This window comes from Triturus cristatus, chromosome 3_2 (assembly GCF_964204655.1).
Source record: "Triturus cristatus chromosome 3_2, aTriCri1.1, whole genome shotgun sequence".
Classification (NCBI taxonomy): domain Eukaryota; kingdom Metazoa; phylum Chordata; class Amphibia; order Caudata; family Salamandridae; genus Triturus; species Triturus cristatus.
Genome location: NC_140584.1, coordinates 818,265,227 through 818,285,871, shown reverse-complemented (window position 1 = coordinate 818,285,871; position 20,645 = coordinate 818,265,227). Strand labels below are relative to the sequence as shown.

Sequence of the window (20,645 nt, the reverse complement as noted above, 5' to 3'; positions counted from 1 at the left end):
TCCCTCGGTTTTATAAGGCAAGATGTGGTGGGGGGGAGCCTGTAGTGTGTTGGGACCGCAGCTCTAGAAGAACACGCTCTACCTCCCCTTGATTTTAATATTGGATTTTGATGGTTACTGTAAATTACACAATGTCCTTTTATGCCTATCTGCATCCATTTCTTCTGGTCTATTAGTCCACTTAAAAAAATGTCCCACAGCTGGCAACTTTTTGAACCCAGTTACTGTTGATTCTGCCAAATGTATTTAATACACCTTAGACTGAGTTGATCAAACGTTAACCACGTGACCACGGGTGTTAAACATGCATCGGTTACCACCTCTCGCAGCTCAACAAGCCACAAAGAAGCACCAAAGAACTTGTAGCCGCTCAGGAGCCAGAGTGGATTTGTGCATAGCTGGACCATCCACAGCCCCTACCTGTGTACGCCGGGCATCATCCGCGAGAGCCATCAGTGGACATCAGAGGAACACGAAGGCTCATGATGAGGATCACCCATCCTGGGCTCATCAGTAACTACACGGCCTCACAGCAGACACCAGACTGTGCTTTCATCTTATCTAGTACAGCAGGAACCTTCTAACCATCCAAACATTACATATTCAGGAGAAGTTCCTCCTCCATCAATCACCAGAACCACATGGGTCATCCACCCGAAATCCTTGTTCTGGGGGAGTGCATCAGCTTCTGGTCTCAGTCATCGACCAGATCCCAGCAAACGAAACCACAGGTCGTGAACTCCTGCTCAAACAGGTCTAAAACTGGTCAGTGGCAACAGGGAAGATAGCACCATGAGGTGGCCTGGCCTTAAAGGCACTATAGGAATGAGAGGCCATTCATGACGTCAGAGGCTGTGCACAGGGAGGGGCATAGGAGAGTCTATCACTCACCACAACGGACCAATATCACCTATTTCTAGGATTTAAATGTGGCAATATTAATCAACTCTTAGAACGTGTTATTTCTTTTTACAGAACATGTATGTGTTTTTAAAAAAAAATACAACAGTATGAAAAATGCTACTTACCAGTATGCATCTGTTCTTGGCATGTAGAGCTGCAGATTCACACACTGTGCATAGATCGCCATCTGGTGTTGGGCCCGGATGTTTTCACTTTGTTGTTGTCTTGGAAAAGTCTTTGGAAGTCACGAGATAGGTGGCTCCTCCTTTGGACAATAGTGCGCATGGGCATCGACTCCATCGTCAGATTGTTTTTTCGCCAAGAAGGGAAATGATGGAGTTTTGTGAGAAACAGAAATAGATGCCCATGTATGTTGTATCTAAATAAGATAGTACTGGAACAGATAAAGGAAGCCTGAGAGGTGGGTGGGCGTGTATGAATCTGCAGCTCTACATGCCAAGAACAGATGCATACTGGTAAGTAGCATTTTCCGTTCGAGGCATATGAGCTGCAGATCACACACTGTGCATAGCAGTACTCCTCCTTAGCGACGACCACTAGTATCTGTTGCAGTAGTTTGAAATAGCGTTTTGAGTACAGCTTGCCCCACACTAGCTTGTTGTTTTGCTTGCACATCTACACAGTAGTGTTTTGTGAATGTGTGCGGTGTAGACCATGAAGCTGCTTTGCAGATGTCATCTAAGGGAATGTTCCCTAAAAATGCCATTGAAGCCCTATCTTTCGGGTAGAGTGGGCTTTAGGGGGAATAGACAGTGTACGTTTTGCTTTGTGAAAGCAAATTTGTATACATTTGACAATCCACCTTGCAATCCCAGACTTTGATATGGGATTGCCTTTATGTGGTGGTGAGAAGGATACAAAAAGTTGTTTTGTTTTGCGAAAAGGTTTTGTTCTGTCAATATAGTAAAGGAGTGCTCTTTTTACATCTAGTGTATGAAGAGCTCTTTCTGCTACTGTTTGTGGTTGTGAGAAAAACACTGGCAGATCAACAGATTGGTTGAGATGGAAGGGAGAGATAACTTTAGGAAGGAATTTGGGATTTGTCCTTAGAACCACTTTGTTATGATGGAGTTGTAAAAATGGTTCTTGAATAGTTAGTGCCTGTATCTCACTGACTCTTTTAAGAGATGTAATAGCTATGAGAAAAGCGACTTTCCATGTAAGAAATTGTAGCTCACATTTATGTAGAGGTTCGAATGGAGGACCCATTAATCTTGTGAGGACGATGTTTAAATTCCACACTGGGGAGGGAGGTACTTTGGGAGGAATTATTCTTTTGAGGCCTTCCATAAATGCCTTAATGGCAGGCACCCTGAACAATGACAGATGTTGTATATTTTGTAGGTAAGCTGCAATGGCAGCGAGATGTAATCTAATTGATGTGTATGCTAGATTACATGTTTGAAGATGCAGCAGATAACATATGATGTGCTGAGTGGAGGCATCTAGAGGATTGATGTTGTTATTGTTACAGTATATAACAAATCTTTTCCACTTGGCTGCATAGCAGACTCTAGTGGTGGGGTGCCTAGCTTCTTTGATAACGTTCATACAATCAGGTGGAAGATTGAGATAACTAAACTCTAGGAATTCAGGAGCCAGATCACCAGCTTGAGCTGTGCTGGATCTGGGTGTGTGATCTCTACATGGTTCTGCGTTTAGAGCTGTGGGGAGAGTTGTAGTTTTTGGTGCGGGACTACTGATAGTTCCAGCAATGTTGTGTACCAGGGTTGTCTGGCCCATATTGGAGCAACTAGGATCAGTGTTAACGACTGTTGTTGCAGCTTGCGTACCACTAATGGAATGAGTGGGAGAGGTGGAAAAGCGTAGGCAAATCTGCCTGACCAATTCATCCATATTGCATTGCCTTTGGACAATGGGTGTGGATATCTGGCGGCGAAGCTTGGGCATTTTGTGTTGTTATGTGTGGCGAAGAGATCTATCTCTGGCTGCTCCCACATTTGAAAGAATGGTTGAAGAACTTGTGGATGAAGTTCCCACTCGTGAATCTGTTGTGTCTGCCGACTTAACAGATCTGCAATTTTGAATTCCTGGGAGATGTTGGGCTAACAGGAATATGTTATGAGGAATGGCCCATCTCCATATGCTCTGTGCTAGTTGAGAGAGCAGGAGAGAGTGCGTCCTCCCCTGTTTTTGTAAATAGTACATTGCTGTCATATTGTCTGTGCGGACTAAGACAGCTTTGCCTGATATCTGTTTCTGGAATGATTTTAATGCCAGAAAGATTGCTATTAACTCCAAATGGTTGATGTGGAGTAGCCTTTGCTGAGGTGTCCATGCACCCTGTATGGTGTGATGAAGTAGATGAGCTCCCCAGCCGGTGAACGATGAGTCTGCTGTCATCACAATCTGTGGAACCGGCTCAATGAACGGTCACCCTTTAGAAAGGTTTTGGGTGTTCCACCACTGCAGAGAGCGATGTGTGCAGCCGTCCACCAACACCAGATCTGTTAGCTGACCTTGAGCTTGGTTCCACTGACATGCCAAGCATTCCTGTAAGAGGCGCATCTGGAGTCTTGCATGAGGTACTATGAATATGCAAGTAGCCACCATCCCTATGAGTTGCATGAACACTCGAGCTTGAAGTAAGTGTTGCGGCTGGAATCTTGCTATAAGGGCTTGTATGCTTGCAATTCTGGCTGGACTGGGATAAGCAAGGCTCTTTGAGGTGTTTATTGTGGCACCCAGATATTGTTGGGTGTGGGATGTTTGGAGATGCGACTTCGCGAGGTTTATGGTAAATCCTCAATCGTGAAGTAGTTGGAGTGTGGCGTGTGTGTGATTTACACATTGGGTATGTGACTTGACTTTTATGAGCCAGTCGTCCAAATATGGGAAGACATGAATTTGTTGTCTTCTTAGGTGGGCTGCCACCTCTGCAAGGCATTTTGTGAAGACCCTGGGTGCTGTGGTGACTCCGAATGGGAGAACCTTGAACTGGTAATGATGTCCGTCTACCACAAACCGAAGATATTTCCTGTGAGCAGGGTGAATGGGAATGTGGAAGTAGGCGTCTTTGAGATCTAATGTGGCAAGGAAGTCACCTTGTTTGAGTAGCGGGAGGACCTGTTGAAGAGTGACCATGTGGAATTGGTCTGATTATATGTAGAGGTTTAATGGTCGGAGGTCCAAGATGGGTCTGAGGGTTCCATCCTTCTTTGTAATGAGGAAGTACAGGGAGTAAACCCCTGTGTTTTGGTGATGAAGGGGAACTGGTTCTATGGCATGCTTTTCTAGGAGGGAAAGTATCTCTTGTTTTAGAAGCGTTAAGTGCTCTGCTGCCATTGGACGCTGTTTGGGTGGTATGTTTGGGGGAGTTGAAGTGAGCTCTAGGCAATAACCAGATTGGATGATTTGTCTCACCCACCTGTCTGTGGTGATATTGTTCCAGATAGGTAGGAACTGTAGCAGTCTTCCCCCGACCGGAGTAGAGTGGTCCGGGGGGAGTGGAGGGAAGTCATTGTTTAGGGGTGGAGGCGGTACGAGTGTTGGTAATTTTGCCTCTACCCTTATTGTTATTGCCCCTTTAGCCTCCTCTGTAATAGCCTCTGTTACATGAGGTCTGGGTGGGACTCTTGTAGGAAGTGGAGGGGCTGTCAGTGGTGAAACCTCCAGAGGCGCCCCTATAAGAGGAGTGACAAAAGGAACTTCTGGGAGCTTGCGATTGCAAAGCTCCCATTGATTTGGCAGAGTCGGTGTCCTTCTTCAACTTCTCTAAAGATAAATCTACAGTGGGGCCAAATAGGTGTTCCTGGTCGAATGGTTGATTTAATATGGTGGTTTGAACCTCGGGTTTGAAGCCAGAAATGCGTAGCCAGGCGTGTCTGCGTAAAAGGACACTGGTATTAATAGCCGGGGATGCTGTGTCTGCAGCATCCAGAGCACAACAAATGGAGGTATTAGTTATGAGCTTGCCTTCCTGGATGAGATCATTAGCTCGTGTTTTGTATTGATCTGGAAGGTGTTGTAGCAGGGTCTCTAGCTCGTCGTAGTGTGCCCTAACATATCTAGCGAGCAAAGCCTGTGTGTTGGCAATCCTCCATATGTTAGCTGCTTGGGACACCGTTCTTTTACCAGATGTGTCCAGCAGTTGTGACTCTTTATCAGGAGGTGGGGCATCTCCTGTGGTTTGTGAATTTGCCCTTTTTCTGGCGTTGGAGACCACTAAAGAATCTAAGTGTACTTGTCCTTTAATATAAACAGGATCATCTGGACCAGCTTTGCACTTTTTTCTACCCTGGGGTTAATGACTCTGGCCCTGACTGGGTCCTTAAACACTTGAGGAGCGTGTTTGATTACCCCTTTTAGCATGGGGAGAATGGCAGTGGACCTTTGGGATGGTGCGAAAGTGTCCATGAGAAAATCTTACTCTACAGGGTCTGTGTATAAGTCCACCCGTGATATTCTGCTACCCTGTGTATAAGCTGAGTGAACCCTATAGTGTCCTCAGGAGGGGATGGCCTAGATGGGTAGATGTCGTCCTGAAGTGTGTCTGGGACATCTGGTTTATCATAATCCTCCCATGGGTCTTTTGGGGTACCAGGAAGACTGGGTTCCCCTAAAGGTTGATCATCCCCTAGGTCTTCAGAGGTGTCATCATCATCTGGAGGTGGAGGAGATGGTGAGGGGGGGTGAATATGGGGTAGGAGAGTGGTGTGGAGGGGTAGGTGGAGAAGAAATCCTTAAAGGAGAAGTTGCAATGTCTCTTTTTTTTTAAAAGGAAGTGGCGCTGGTACAGATTTGTCCATTTTCCGTTCCTTTGAAGGGCTAAGGATGAGTTGCCATGCTTTAGGGTCTTTTTGAAGTGTTTTTTGTGTTGGATCCGGTCGAAAAAGCTACTCCTCTGATGTATGTTCCCTCTGCGCTGATTATGATTATTTCGGGTCCGATTGTTTGTGTGCCAGAGATTTTGGAGTCGTTTTGTGCTCTTTAGGCCTGGAATCGGGATTTCTCTTCGATTCCAGTATGGGCTTCAGTACCGGTTGTTTTTTCGGCTCCGATGGTGTCTTCGGATCCATAGGCTGAGCGCCAGTGGTGATGGGAATCGGGAGTTTAGTTGGCTCTGAGGATTTCCTGGGCTTTGAAGGCTGAGCGACCGAGGTTTTCGAAACCGGGTGTTTGCTCGGTTCCGACGATTATTTCGGAGCCGGGGCGTCCGTACCGGTGGATTTTGGCGCCGAAGGCGTAGATGTGGAACTAGGCATTAGTGCGGAGAAAGGTAGTGGTTTCTGTTTTGGTGCCGGGGATGGAGTTTTGGCACCAACGGCAGGCTGGCTCTATCCAGAGTGGCCTGAAGGCTTTTGCATATGCTTCTTTGCCGAGCCCGAAGGCGGGGCGTGAGAAGTTCTGTCCCGGTGTGCACCTAGGCCCAAAGGTGAAGGTGTGACCGAAGACTTGGGTCGATATCAGTACTTACGACCCTCTGCCCCGGAGTGATGTCTTCGACGTCAGAGTCGTCGGCTTCGGAGGAGCTGATGGTGCTGTGTTGGATCTGCTCCTGCTCCGGTACATTGATGCCTTCCTGGAAGATGTCGTCGGGAATGGATGTTGATGATCAAGCCATGGTTCTTTGAACTCGATGATCCCGAATCGTCTTCTTGGAGTGGAAAGAGGCAGAAGCTAGACAGTCTTTGGCCTCGTGCTGGGATGAAAGGCAGAGGTTACACACCTCATGAAGATCGTCATGTGTAAACTTGGATCCACATTTAGGACACTTTTTGAAGGGAGTCTTTCCATGAGCCGAAGATTTGAAGTTTGGAGAGATGCGCGTCGAATGGGAATGCGATCGAAACAATACCGAAGTAAGGGTGAAGGAATTCGCGTCAAAGAGATGATCGGTAACGCCACCTAACTGGAGCGCAATAAACACGTCCGAGCCCGATGGCGGAAAAAAACAATCTGACGATGGAGTCGATGCCCATGTGCACTATTGTCCAAAGGAGCAGCCACCTATCTCGTGACTTTCAAAGACTTTTCCAAGAATACAACAAAGTGCAAACATCCGGGCCCAACACCATATGGCGATCTATGTGTGTGATCTGCAGCTCATATGCCTCGAACACGGAGTTATCAGAAAAGCTTAATGTGCCATTAAAAACGTTCATTATATGTTAAAATGCAGGGCCGCGAGCATACGCGCTCACACGGAGACTTGGAGCGCTCATTAGAGGACTGACTCTGAACCAAGCCCCTCAGCCTTTTACAGGCAGTAAGAAGGGGGCACACAGACCCCCTCCTAGTAGAAGATTCCCACATGTTATGCCACACTGGCAAGGCGAGCGGGGAGCATGCCACAGGGATTCAGAACACAGCCTGCCCGCACACATGGCATTAGCAGTGAGAGGCTGGCACACACCCACATCCCGGTCACACGCAGAGGAAAGGAAGCTGGCTCCGGGGAGGGCAGTGACAGATGTGGAGCAGCGTCTGGCACCGCTGCCAGTAGGGAGACTAATGCAGCCGTGAAACGGGCAGAATGCATCGCTCACTCCTCCGTGCCAGCAGCAGCGGGAGTCCGGTCACTTCATCAAGAACAGGGCCAGGAGCCTCCCAGCGCTCTCAAATTAAATTTCTGCCCCCATGCCGCTTATCTATAGTCCTTGGCCAAAACTCCAAGGGAGGCGAATTCCAGTGTGGAAACCAGCGACAATGGATTCCTCTCACCATTTAATTTTGCTGTAAGGACAACGTGCCCTTCTTCTGGTGCTGGAACCTTGAAGCCTATCACTTGTTCCCACTCCGCTGCAGCTCGTCAACCGCTATAGCTCCTCAGGACTTCGGGCCCGTTTACCGCCTGTATCTATTATGCATCACTGTCACACAGTCCGGGCGGATCGGAAACTCAGGACGGCGCTGCCATTTTGTGGTGTCTCCGAGACTGTTACTCATTACTTTAATAAAAGAAGCTGTTTAACTTAAAGTGCGAGGCAAAAAATCACGCGCCTTCAGTTACCAAAGCACAGTGACAAAGGCAGCCGCTTGTTTAGATTGTTTAGATCGCGCTTTCACTTGAGTGAAAGCGCGATGCAACAAGACTTCAGAAACATGATCCGTCACTACACGCCTCCTTTAGATAAGAAATACCCTCACGACAGCCGTTAAGCAAACGATACAGTCTGAATGGCCCGTCCCAAAAGAAGACAGGGCGGTAACAAAGAAGCCTCAGTTACAATCGGAGGCCACTGTTTAGCATAAACTATGACGCCAGCCAATGAAAATAATGGGCGGGGCTTCAAGTCCCCTTCTGATGCGCGCTGCAACGCTAGGCGAGACCCAACAATGCTTAGCCGAGATCACTTCACATAATGACTTGGTGGAGGTCCCTAGATTCCAATAATGATTCAGTGGGGGTACCTGGGTCAGAGTAATGATGGAAGCGTTGGTCCATGGAAGCCAAAAGGTTAAGAACCACTGGTGTAGGGCAATGCCAGAAGTGGGAAAATTGGGCCTGAGCACAGGATTAGTACAATTTCAATTTTGGTGCTCAGAACCCGCCTATCTCAAATTGCAGTACGAGCACTTTCCACACAACTCTGGGTTGTTACCTGCCCATTTTAAGCAAATGAGGTTTGAATGAATGCGAATGAGGAAATGCCTAGGGAGTGGAACAGGAATATTGACAATATATATAGGAACTTGGGGAGAACCACCATCTTGGCAATTGCGATTCTACCAGCCATTCACAATGGCAATCTAGACCACTCACTCTTTTGGACACGCAAATGTTTTCCCCATATTTTTCACGCCATATATTTTCCATGTTTTTGCTAATTCATATGCCCAACTACTTGACAATTATATCGGCCCATACCAATAGTAATTTAGGAGTGAATTTACTCGTAGCATGGGCAAGGGCGAACATGATGAACTTGTCCTAGTTGTATAATTATCTCCATGAGGCAGTTGAAGTTAATAAATTCCCTTAGTATGGAATATTGATCGCAGGGTCTTTAAAGTACAGTGTGATGGCATCCGTGTACATTGATATCAGTTTCCAAGTAGTGTTATCTAGGCCCCTGATTGACTGGTGATGTTGCAATTTGGTTGACAGGGGTTTCCCTAGGTATCACAAATAATATAGGAGATAGAGCACAGCCATGTCTAGTACCCCTGTCAATAGTAAGCACAGGGGCCACTGTCCCATTGGCACAGAGGTGGGCAGCTCAATTAACAGCGTAATCCATTTCATGAACTGGCCGCTAACACCAATCCTTCTAATACCATGAAAAGATATTTCCATCCAAGAGAGTCAAACGCTTTCATAGCGTCTAGAAAAATGGCGACTGCTTCCAACTGAGGGTCTAGGGAATACAGAAGTCCAAACACTGTGCACAGGTTGGGGGCACTGGAGCTTCCTGGTATAAACCCTAACTGATCAGGTCTCACTATCTAAGGTAATAACAGAGCTATCCTACTTGGATTCAATTTTGATAGGAACTTGTTACCAACATTTTTGATGAAAAGAGGCCTATAGGAGTTGCACCTTTCAGGGGGTTTATCAGGCTTTAATATAGTGACTGTTATGGCCTCCTACAGAGAAAGCAGCAAATTGACAGTGCATAAGGCTTCTTCATAAGTCAACAACAGGTTTTAAAAGGTTACAGTCCACTATTACTGGATTCATTGATAGAGAAAACAGCCCAACAAAGCACATAAGTGGCAGAGGTTCAAGCAGCTTCGATCTCACTGGCTCTCACTGGTATCTCTGAGTTGCAAACTGTCAATGGGTAACATGGATGATGAACTCAAAGGTCATAAGCCAATATGTGGCAATAAAGTGGTCTCAGAGATGCTAGATGCTCACCACTAAGGCACCAAAATTATGGGACCTGCATGAGTTCATTTATTTCTCAACTCAACACTTTAAATATCTTTCTAATTTCCAAAGCATGCAGGATGACTTTTCACAGTGGCGTAGCAAGTGGGGGGGCGGGGGAGGGGGGCATGAGCTTACCTGCAGCCATCGCAGCGTGGCAAAACGCAGGAATCGCAGGCAAACGCAGGGGCTGCCACAGGCAGCAAAAGGTCTAGCTACGACACTGACTTTTCAACTTGCAAAACAATGTCCTTTAAACATTTGCAACTTGAGCAATGTGTAATAATCACAATTCTATACGTCCATACCTCATTTACTGGTACCCCGTGTAGTGTTTTCCTAAGTCAGTTCTATTGGCTTAGGAATGTTCAAAACAACACCTCAGATGACCTTGAGGGTCTGGTGGGGATCTGACTGAAATCTGCAATCTTTTATTTTCAGTACATAGGCTCTCACACTAACTACAAGGAAAGGCAGCATAATATATTTCTAGATGATCATGGTGATCTCATTAGAAGGGTAGATTCCATACAAATGCTCGCCAACTGTTTTAGCCATAGAATGAGATTTCATTTTAACGAAATTGGGCGAAATAACTAATGTACATATTGGGGTATCTCTAAATAGATTATCTATTGTGCCCGCCACTAAAAGATGTTTTTTAAGGGTGTCAAGTTTGCTAAACTCATTCTAGCACGGGCATTGAAATACAACAAGAGACTACAATGGTTTCAATAACTACTACATTTTTTAAATCAGAAACCTGGGAAAAAACAAAGGTTAACTAAAAAAGGAAACAAAATAATTGGATACTGATCAGTCAGTACCTTAAAGAATGCTCAATGTTTCTCGAGGTCTAAAAGAGATTTAATGGATAATAGCTACAGACATTAAAAATACATATCAATGGTTCAAACATGTAGGGTAAATGTATCCTTGTTTCTGTTTCCTCTATTCTTTTTTTTTTTTTACTCTTTTTAATTTTTTGATCCCTCTTCTTCACTTTCTTGCGTTTGCCCACTAATGGCAGGTGTTATTTTAAGTTGTCATTTACTTTGCTTCTATCCTTTGTAGTTCAGTATTTGGCCATATATACAATAAAAAAATACTCTGGCTTCTGAACTTCTAAGTTACTATAGCAAACTTTGTTAACAACACAGTCAGCTCATACTTGTGTTAGAGTGTGAATATTTATGAAAAGCTTTGAAATAGAAGGGAAAAATTCTGAACTAGTTCTAAACAAGGCACAAGAAATGCACACATCGGAGCCCTTCTCTGGCCACTTACAGAGGTCCAGGTTTCTCATTCTCACTGTCATATAAACTGGGTTTACAGTAGGTAGCCGCAACCTTGATTCCAGATCCCCATTCTCCATTGAAGAGACCATCAATGTAGTCTCCATTTGGCATGGTCAACATTCCCTGAGAATGAAAAACAAGCACAGAAGAAACACAGGGTATTTATAAAGCAAAGGACTTAAAATACATAGTAACTTCATAAACAAAAACTGAGACCCTCTGCACACAAGACAAATTATAGTAGAATTGATTTTTCTCTTAGATGTGGGTCCACATAATATTTAATAAAACATCCTGAATGTTTGATATAAACTGCAGCAAAAATGTACGTATTATTATACCACTGTTATTATCCCTTACAGTGACCTCTTCTCAATGAAATGGGGATCTATACTAAATGTGGTCCAACGATTATCACACAAGTAAATATTTCCTAATGTTCTACCTAAAAAACAAACTTACATTCAGTATACAATGCCCCTCCACTGTGCTGAATGCTTTCTCAGTATTAAAAATGCACTTAACCTAGGCCTATGCCTTCAGTTCATTAATGGACTTTTACTGTTTGCCATGTTGTACAGCACTCCTTCCAAACCATGCATTTTTCCATGCCATCAAAAACAGTAAAATAAATCAATAGTGGCTAACATACATTGTCGTCCAATGAGCACCTCCATTAGGGTAGATGACAATTTCAAAGGTAGACACATTGTTCACTTATCTTAGGAGTTCAACCGCACTACTGACACTCAGTAAGACAAGTGTATGTCAACTATTGTTTGCTGGAACATGCAAAGGGGAGGATTGCCAGCGGTTTATCCCAGCCTGCTACGTTTGAGTCAGGTCAGACTGACCCCGTCTGTAATGAGACAGGGGATCCAAAGAAATTATAGCAATGCTGCGAGATATTCTATATCCGGTGCTTAAGAAGCTTTATTCAAAGCACTTAATTGCTTTTCTAGTCTCCAATATGTAACAATATCTATCCATGGTGAAAGATCAGAGAATTTCTTTCTGTAAATCGATTAAGAAAAATCACTTCTCTGCTCTAGCAAGTGAGAGATTCCAGACCCAGTAACACACATCAGCATATACATTAGGTTCTAAAAAAAAAGAATTTGTTCCCTTCTCTTAAATGAGGTTTGAGAGGGAGTGAACTGATTCTGCTCAAAGAGAAATTCACATCCATTTGTTGGTTGATGTAGAGGGCGAAATTGATGTTATCAAAACACAAATATTTGGGACTTGGACAGTGTACAAAAGGAAAAACAATTCTGAGACATGTTTTAATAACTGGTTCAGCAGTTCTCATTATATAGAAGGAAAGCGTTTCCCGACCTTAGACCACCCGTTCCAATGAACTTTGAATGTGTTTAAATTACTCAGTGTATCTGTTTATGTGTGCTTCTTTGGTGGTGTTAACAAAGAGAAACAATGGCTGCTCACTTTCATACAAACAAGGTTATAGCCTTTACTTTAACGAACTAAACATTTGTAAAGCAGAGAAAATATGATTGACAGAATGATAAAGTCCAACCTTTCCATTGAGTGTCCAGTCATCTGAAAACTCCCCTTGGTAAACTGTATCATCTTCGGAGAGCAAAACTCCAGTCCCCTGTGTAAGGAAGCATATAAGGATGAACAAACAATGAAAGTTCATTGATGACGTCAATGCAATTTCAAAGAAAAGGCAAAACACATAATTGTAATCCTAGTTCTCCATCGTGTAATTCTTCAGTGAATTCATTAACAATGAACACCCACCTCTCATACTATCTCTCTCTCCCCCTCCCTATCTTTTGAAAAATACATGTATGTAATGTCACATTACTCACAAATTAAACCTTTTATTTGTCACTCTATAGACAGCAGTCTCTTATGTTTCTTTTTTTTTTTAAAATCAAAAATATGAAAAAGGCAGGAAGACAGATGACCGTTTTTTAGAGAAACAAAACTATACCACACTTTTTAAGTTACTCAGACTGACATTCGAAACTTGGTGCGGATAGAAAATGGGGTTAGATCCTTATAAAGTGGAGGAGACTGGAGCGCAGGAACATCAAATAGAAAATGACATGCCTCCTGTGTTACAGTTTGAAAGAACTAAGGTACAGTCTATCCAAATTGATTGTCTCGTATGAATAAATCACAAGAATTAATTACTGGATTTATAAAATTGTATTTTCAAATGGTAAACATTTGGAAGCATGCTATTTTAACGGACACAAAGCAGATATATTTGCTCAAATTCATTGCACACAATTCTTGGTTCCAAGAATTGCTAACAATACAAACATTCGACGATGAAAGGAAAATTAGTTCCTTACCAGTGCAAGTGATATACGTAAATAAAGGGAATCCTTAAAGAAAAAGTTACTTACCTTCTGTAACAATGTATCTGGTAGAGACATAGTCTACCCGCAGATTCCTAGTCTGATGCCTGAGGAGAATTCACAAGTTAAGGAATCTGCGGCTAGATGTTTCCATCAGATCGCAAGGCTTAACATATTTCTTCATAAACAGACCACATGGTAGAGCACTCTAGTGCTTCGGGTTAAAGGTATCCCAGAATGTATTCCTCAAAAAAACCTTTGTGAATCTGAAAATTCACCATACCAACAGCTGTCCTGAGGAAACGACTCTACTCTAGAGGTCAAAACGCAATAACATAAGGAGTCAAGGCAAACAGGACCCTAAAGGACATTATATTTGTGTCTATGACTACTACAAAATAATCAATTTTCTGTACTCGTGAAGGCCTTGGCTTGAAAATCCTGTGTAGACCCAAACTTGCCATACAAGTTGTTTGTTCATCAATAATTTATTCTTGGTGTTTCTAGACATTTTACATGTAGAAAATCAGATTTTGTAGATCTATGACACACGCAATCGCCTTGTTAGAGTTGAGGGCTTATCTGGTTAAGTGCTCGCATTCTTAATGTTTCTTTTTTCACCCACTTTCTTGCTATAGATAGATCAAAATGGGCCTACTTTAATTATTGAACCTCAAAGCATAGCCGCCATTAGTCGTTTGTGAACTTTTTCTGACTGGTACTTGGCAAAGCTTGTCCATTGACGATTTGAGAGCAGAGTAGGTTAGTTACTATTTTGTCACAGGGGTTTTCCCTATAGACATTGAATATTGCCGGCTTCCTCCTTTTGATGGTCTTCAGTAGTAATACAGAGGTCTTTGATGTTGCATGTAATGTGATGACTGTTGTCAGAAGGGCTAAAGAACCTACCACTGGTGGCACTAATTTACAAGGTCTTGTCATGGAACTGCAAGACCTGGAGTTTCTTCTCCAGGTCTAAGGCTTAAAGAGTATCATCAAATACCTTCTTGCTATGCAGTTCATCATCAGTTTATAAGCCAAAGTGAGATGTTCCATATGAAGCTCACACCTAGTTTAAGACCTGTAAAGCCCAGCTATAACCAACAAACTATCAAAATAACATGGCCATAACTTCTGCTACGGTGCTTATATTCTCGATAAACCCCAGAAGATTTCCATTTATTACCACAATTAAAACTGCATCTTATCCCTATTGAGGTCAACATAGAACCTCTGCATTTTCTCCCACAAGAATCACCATATCCGCCTGTGAGAGCAGTGGAACCTGCTGCCTTTCTTGTTGTGACAAATGACCACACCACTTTCTTCCAATAGGGAAAAGTGTCTTAATTGTACAATTTGTAGAGGAATTGGCCGGCTTTATTGCCTGCCTTGTAAACTGTGTTGGGATGCCACCCAAGCAGGTTAGGTTGTTGCTTTGGGGATAATCTGGCTCTTTACAGTTGGAAGAGGATTTCCTCAACATGAGTCAGTGTACATTTTCTCTCTAATGTAGTGATAATGGGTTCCAAAGAAGAGACCCCTTATTTGAGTTCTGCTGCTTTGCCAGCTAAAAAGGAGATTACCAGCTCGATATGAGCACAATCTCCTGCTTCCACTTCGGCGTTTGAGGGAAGACACGGCTCGGTGGTGTAGGCTGCCCCTGTCCCCACTGGGTCGGGCCGCATTGTTTAAAATGATGTCCCTTCCCAGGTTCCTCTATGCACTTCAGAACTCCTTCGACATCATTCCAGTGGCCTACTTTCGGGAAGTAGAGAGCCTGCAGGGGAGACTGGTGTGGGAAGGACGGGCGCGTATTGCCCTGGCCAAACTCACTCTCCCCTGGTACGACGGGGGCATCGCGCTTCCCGACATTCGCAGGTATTATTGGGCCTCACAGCTATCAGCCATTAACCATGCCACGTATGCGCCTGGCTTGAACCCGGCGTATGAGATGGATAAATTCCTGCTTCCCGGCGGTAACTATAACAGGGCGCTTTACTCCCGCTCGGCTGGACGGACCCTGACGGGCCCCACTAAGATCGCGGTACGGATTTGGAAGGCGGCCAATGTAGCCATGGGCTGGAGTGAGCGACTAACATGCGCTACTCCTTTATTTGCCTCCGACCGACTGGGAAGCCTCTGGACAACGAAGGGGTTTGACCGTTGGGACACGATTGGCATCAGTAGAGTGGGAGACTTATGGATGAAGGGCGCGGTTAAGACCTTCGCGGCGCTCCAGAGCGAATACGAACTCACGAAAAAGGAGTTCTTCCGATACGCCCAGGTTCGGCATGCCCTGCTCTCTGTCTTTGGGGAGGGGACCAAGATCCCGGCCTCTTCGCCCCTCGAGGACCGCATACTTGATGGTCATGTTCCCGACAGTACTATCTCCTTAATCTATAAAAAACTCATTAATAATCGGGCTGACCTATTGGTGCGACTTCGGGAGACGTGGACGGGGGACGGGGTGGAATTAGACGACGAGGACTGGCAGTCCGCACTATCGTCCCCCAAGGAAGTCGCCATTCCAGCCCGTCTCCGCCTGGTCCAGTTAAAGATTCTCCACCGGGTGTATGTGACGGGCCCCCGTCTGGTCTCGATGGGATTCTCGGAAGATGGGCTCTGCAAGCGGGGGTGTGGGCTCAGTGCCACCTTTCTCCATATCCTTTGGGAGTGCCGGGAGGTGGCGGAATACTGGCGTCGGGTTCATGGGGTCATGGGACAAGTCACCGGGGTGGCGCTGCTGCCGGAGGTGCGTCGCTGTGTCTTGAATGTGTGGGAGCCCAATGATTATAACGCGGCGCAGACTCGGTGGGCGGCCCTGGGCTACATGATTGCTAAGAGGGATATAGCGCAGCTTTGGGGCTCCCAGCGGCCACCCACCGTGTCAGTATGGAAGGAAAACATGGACTGGTGTATGTTTAGGGAGAAGACTGTATATGTGGCCCGCGGTAAACCCGGGGCATGGGGTAGAATTTGGGGGCAATGGAACGTGTATCGTGGGAATATCTGTACGCCCCCCCTAGTGGACACCGATATTGCCTTGTCCCCCTGACCCTTGATGGTTCCTTGCAACTGATTGTAATAATCGAATATAGATGTTCCTTTCCCGTTACCCCCCCCGATCTTTCAGTACTCCCTCCTGTTGATAGCTAATTGAAGGTTTGGGGTAAAGTCCCCCGGATGTGGCCTGACCCACGCTTTTTGCCCGTATGCCTCGCCTTTTGTTTTTTGTTGTTATTTATGTTAAATGTATGTCTCCTGCTTCTCTCGAGCTATCCTGAGCCATTTCCGGGGCTGGGCCCCAGGTGTCGCCTACTGCTTTAACTAATGTACGATCCTTTCTGAGTCTAGCGGCTGGCCCTGGTGGTTGTAGGCCCATGCTTGTAACTGATTTATTGTTTTAATAAAAAATGTTGGAAAAAAAAAAAAAAAAGGAGATTACCTTACCCCCAGATAACAGCCTTACATGCTCCCCATAATATATGTGCGTGCAGGATACAGAACACTGATTTGATCTAAAATAGGCCTTTACTTATTTTTGGAGGAACTCCCCAAAGTTTTGTCCAACAGCCACCAGACGTTAAGATGCCAAAAAACCCTTGTTTGTGGTGGGCGAGGGTTACTGCTATCCGCAAATGATCTGAGACCGCTGGGGAGCAAGCCTGAATTCAGAACTCCTGCAACTCCGCCGCTGGGTTGAAGCAATAGTCTGTTCTGAAATTAAAATGGTGGGTGCTAGAGTAATAAGTATATTCCCTCACTCCCAAGTGATTCATATAGCATACATTGCTATAATAATTTTGGAGCACCCATTTAGAAAGAAATGTTACCCTATGAGATGTGGCCCTGAGTATCCGTCAGGAGTCCATAACTGATTTCAAGTCTCCTCCCAATATACGAGTTGGATGAAATAGTTGCTGTGGTGTGGAATACTATGAACATAATTGCAGGCTGGATGGCAGTGATCAATAAAATGTGTCTTTTTCGGTCTGTAAAGGGCCAAGATTAAGGTATCCCCATACACTCGCACCGTAGCAAGTGACAGAAATGCATTTGGTATTAAGGGCCATATGTAGGTACCTAAATACCGGTCGGTAACGGCCGAAATTCGGTAAATATCCAGTTACCGACCGGTATTTAGGCATTTGAGATGTAAGAGGCATGATTTAAGGATTCGGTAATTTACCGAATCGGTAAGGGATCGGTAAAATACCGAATCGGTAAAATACAGATTCGGTAAATTACCGAATCCTTGAATCATATGTAGGGAGCACTCAAGTGAGTGAATTTCAGTAGTAAGGATTCGGTATTTACCACCAACTACAGGTTGATGATAAATAACGATACCTTTCAAAAAGCTATATTTGGCTGATTTAAAAGTGACATGTGGCAGACATACATGCCCTTAGGGCATGTATGTGCGCCACATGTGCACACATGCACGAATCAGGGGTGCAACAGGGTGTCAATGTGACACCCTGCCACCCATGAATATGCTTCCCCTATTACCGATTCGGTATTTACCAAATCGGTAATAGTAAATGGCTTCCCATTCATTCCTATGGGCCTCCAGGCCCATAGGAATGAATGGGAAGGGATGCATTATTACCGATTCGGTAAATACCTATTCATAAATACCGATATTTACCGAATCAGTAATAATTACCGATTGTTTACCTACATACTATTTACCGATTCATAAATACCGAATCGGTAAAATTCAGTATTTATGAATCGGTAAATATAATTTATCTACATATGGCCCAAAGTGTGTATACATGGGATGTGTTTCTTTCCAAGTTTTTGAGCAACATTAAAAACAGATGAAATGGAATGTACAAAGAACCTTCGCTTAAGTCTTAACTCCAGCAAAGATGATCGATTATGGAAATCCAAATCCCAAATTGGAAAAGGCCTTAACCTTCTCTAAGCAGTGGTCCTTAATTGTAAAATATCTTGATTTGACCAATTTGTTGGCAATGACCATTACAAAATTCAACACATGGAACGTCTATATGTCTAGTAGCTAAAATACATCTTAAATCATTAATGTATAAAATCAATAAACATGGAACTAGTACACACAGCTTTGTTTGACTCCCCTAGCCAATTTGAAAGAAGCAGTGCAATTCCCCTTTGTGTTATAATAGCCAAGGCTACAGTGCAGGTGCTGCAGAAAAGATAATATTCCGGAATCTACGTCCATATTAGCCACAGCTTCGGCCTATTGACATGGTCAAAGGCTGAACTGAGGTCCATAACAGCCACTTGCAGTGCATTTCTTTTCACAGTAGTGTACTTTTCTATTAAAAGTTGTAAGTTGAGACACTGCTCTCTAGTACCCATGACTGATCTAAAGCCATACTGGGTTTCTGCCCAAATAAGGACTTGTTCCATAATAACCCTTTCAGCTATTTCCACTACTAAATCAACCAGAGAGATGGGATGATAGCAGCATGGATACCAGCGACTTTGATTGTGACCAAGATTTTGGGATCCTTAACTTACTAGCTGCATCCAAGACCCTGCTAACAATTGGGGCCCAGAGCTCAATGTTACTTTGAAATAGGTCCATTTTGCCCTTATCTGGTCTAGGAGCCTTTATGGAAGGACTATAAATGATTGTGTCTCTAACTTCTAAGTAGCAGAGAGGAATTTTCATTCTTGATTAAGTGGGTTTCTGTGAATGCACACAATCAGCTGTATTCATGGGAACCTCATCACATATACTGGAGAAGTGTTTGCTTCAGTCTTCTGGCATGATTGTTAGTTCTAATTCTACATTCCTAATTAAATTAAAAAATACAATTAATAAGCTTTCAAATAGGACTTATATTACTTATTTTATTGGCCAGAAGTACATCCTCCTATGCTTTGTCTTTCTACTTCTGTTTTCTAGCTCTAACAGCTTCATTATATTGCTGTCTACAGGCTGTCATCTTCCCTCTATCTCTTGCTAACCTTGCAAGGGCTAGTCTCAAGTTCATTTTAACCTTTGAGCATGTACTATTAAACCATCTTTTGCCATTGGGCTCAAAACTAGAGAATTGATACAGTGTTGATGAAACTGGTTATCTGATAAAATGGGCCGAGCAATAAAACACCGTGCTCTCGGAAAAGTTTAAACAATTATTCAAATCTTGAAGATTATTTGTTATTACACTTTTTAATATTTCAGCAGGGCTGATCTGATCCCATTTTAGTCTACGACCATCTTCTATGCTTTCAAATGCTCTGTGTATCACATTAAAATCCTGTGTAAAACTGAACAACTTCAGCGACAAGAGGAGTGCATTGTGATCATTAAATAGCATTATCTGCACACATGAATTAACATATTTGTTCGACAGATTGCTAGACATAAAGATGTAATAAATAATGCTTGAAAGACTCCGACCAATAAAAGCTCAGCTTCCATTAGTTGTGATTTATTAATCTGTGGACATCCACGAGATTCCTCTCTAAGACAAGTTTAGAAAGACATAACCCTTGTTTATCACAATTTTCAACAGTAACTGTGAAGCCTTTGTGTGATAAGCATCTAAATAGAGGTTCTCAGGTGTGAGCTCCGTCCCACCCTATAAATAAAATCCCCAGCAATGATTACCTGGTTATTGATGCTCAATGTGTCTAAATCACAGTTAATATACGTATTAACCTGTTTGAACAAAATAAATAAATTGTCTATATTGTTTTTTTCCAAAACTGCTAAAAATGAAAGATGGTAATGTTAAAGCTATGTCCTGGACTTAAATTGATTCCCTGTATAATTGGGGAGTCAATTTGTAGACAGCTAACATTACAATTCAATGAGGTTGTTACCCAAGTAATCAAACCACTTTCACCCTGCTAGAGTTAGAGGGAACTGCTGGTATAAACAAGCATTAGAAAAGCAAATAGGTCTAGTAAACGAAATATCTTGCATGCACTGTCTATACAAGACCTAAAAAGGATGAAAAACGAAAACAAGATTAAAAACAATCCAGAAAATATTATATTATAATATGCACTCCATAAGAACCAATCCCAGTGCAAATATACAATTTCAGGGAATGAGGAGAACGCCTAAAGAAATAATGAAGATGGATCCTCTTCTCCTTCCCTCGTGTTTTTTTAAGGTACTCACAGACTGCTTCAAGGAAGGTGAGGCCTCAGGACAGAAGAAATAGAGGACAAACACACATGCTGACAACAGGAAATTTCTAAAGAATTAGAATGGAACATAACTGCTGGACAAGCATTGCTTCC

The 20,645-nt window shown here is 43.6% G+C and overlaps 1 protein-coding gene across 2 annotated transcripts in view; it reads right to left on the bottom strand.

Annotated features, from left to right (window-relative positions):
• Window positions 1–20,645, bottom strand: part of ALS2 (alsin Rho guanine nucleotide exchange factor ALS2) — a 1,262,853-nt gene that overhangs the window by 305,483 nt on the left and 936,725 nt on the right. For both annotated transcript variants that reach the window (XM_085648975.1, XM_085648976.1), the window contains exons 23-24: window positions 12,596–12,673; window positions 11,048–11,181 (exon numbers count right to left, since the gene is read on the bottom strand). In XM_085648975.1, coding sequence (XP_085505101.1) covers window positions 11,048–11,181; window positions 12,596–12,673 — 212 coding nt within the window. The remainder of the gene's footprint in view (window positions 1–11,047; window positions 11,182–12,595; window positions 12,674–20,645) is intronic.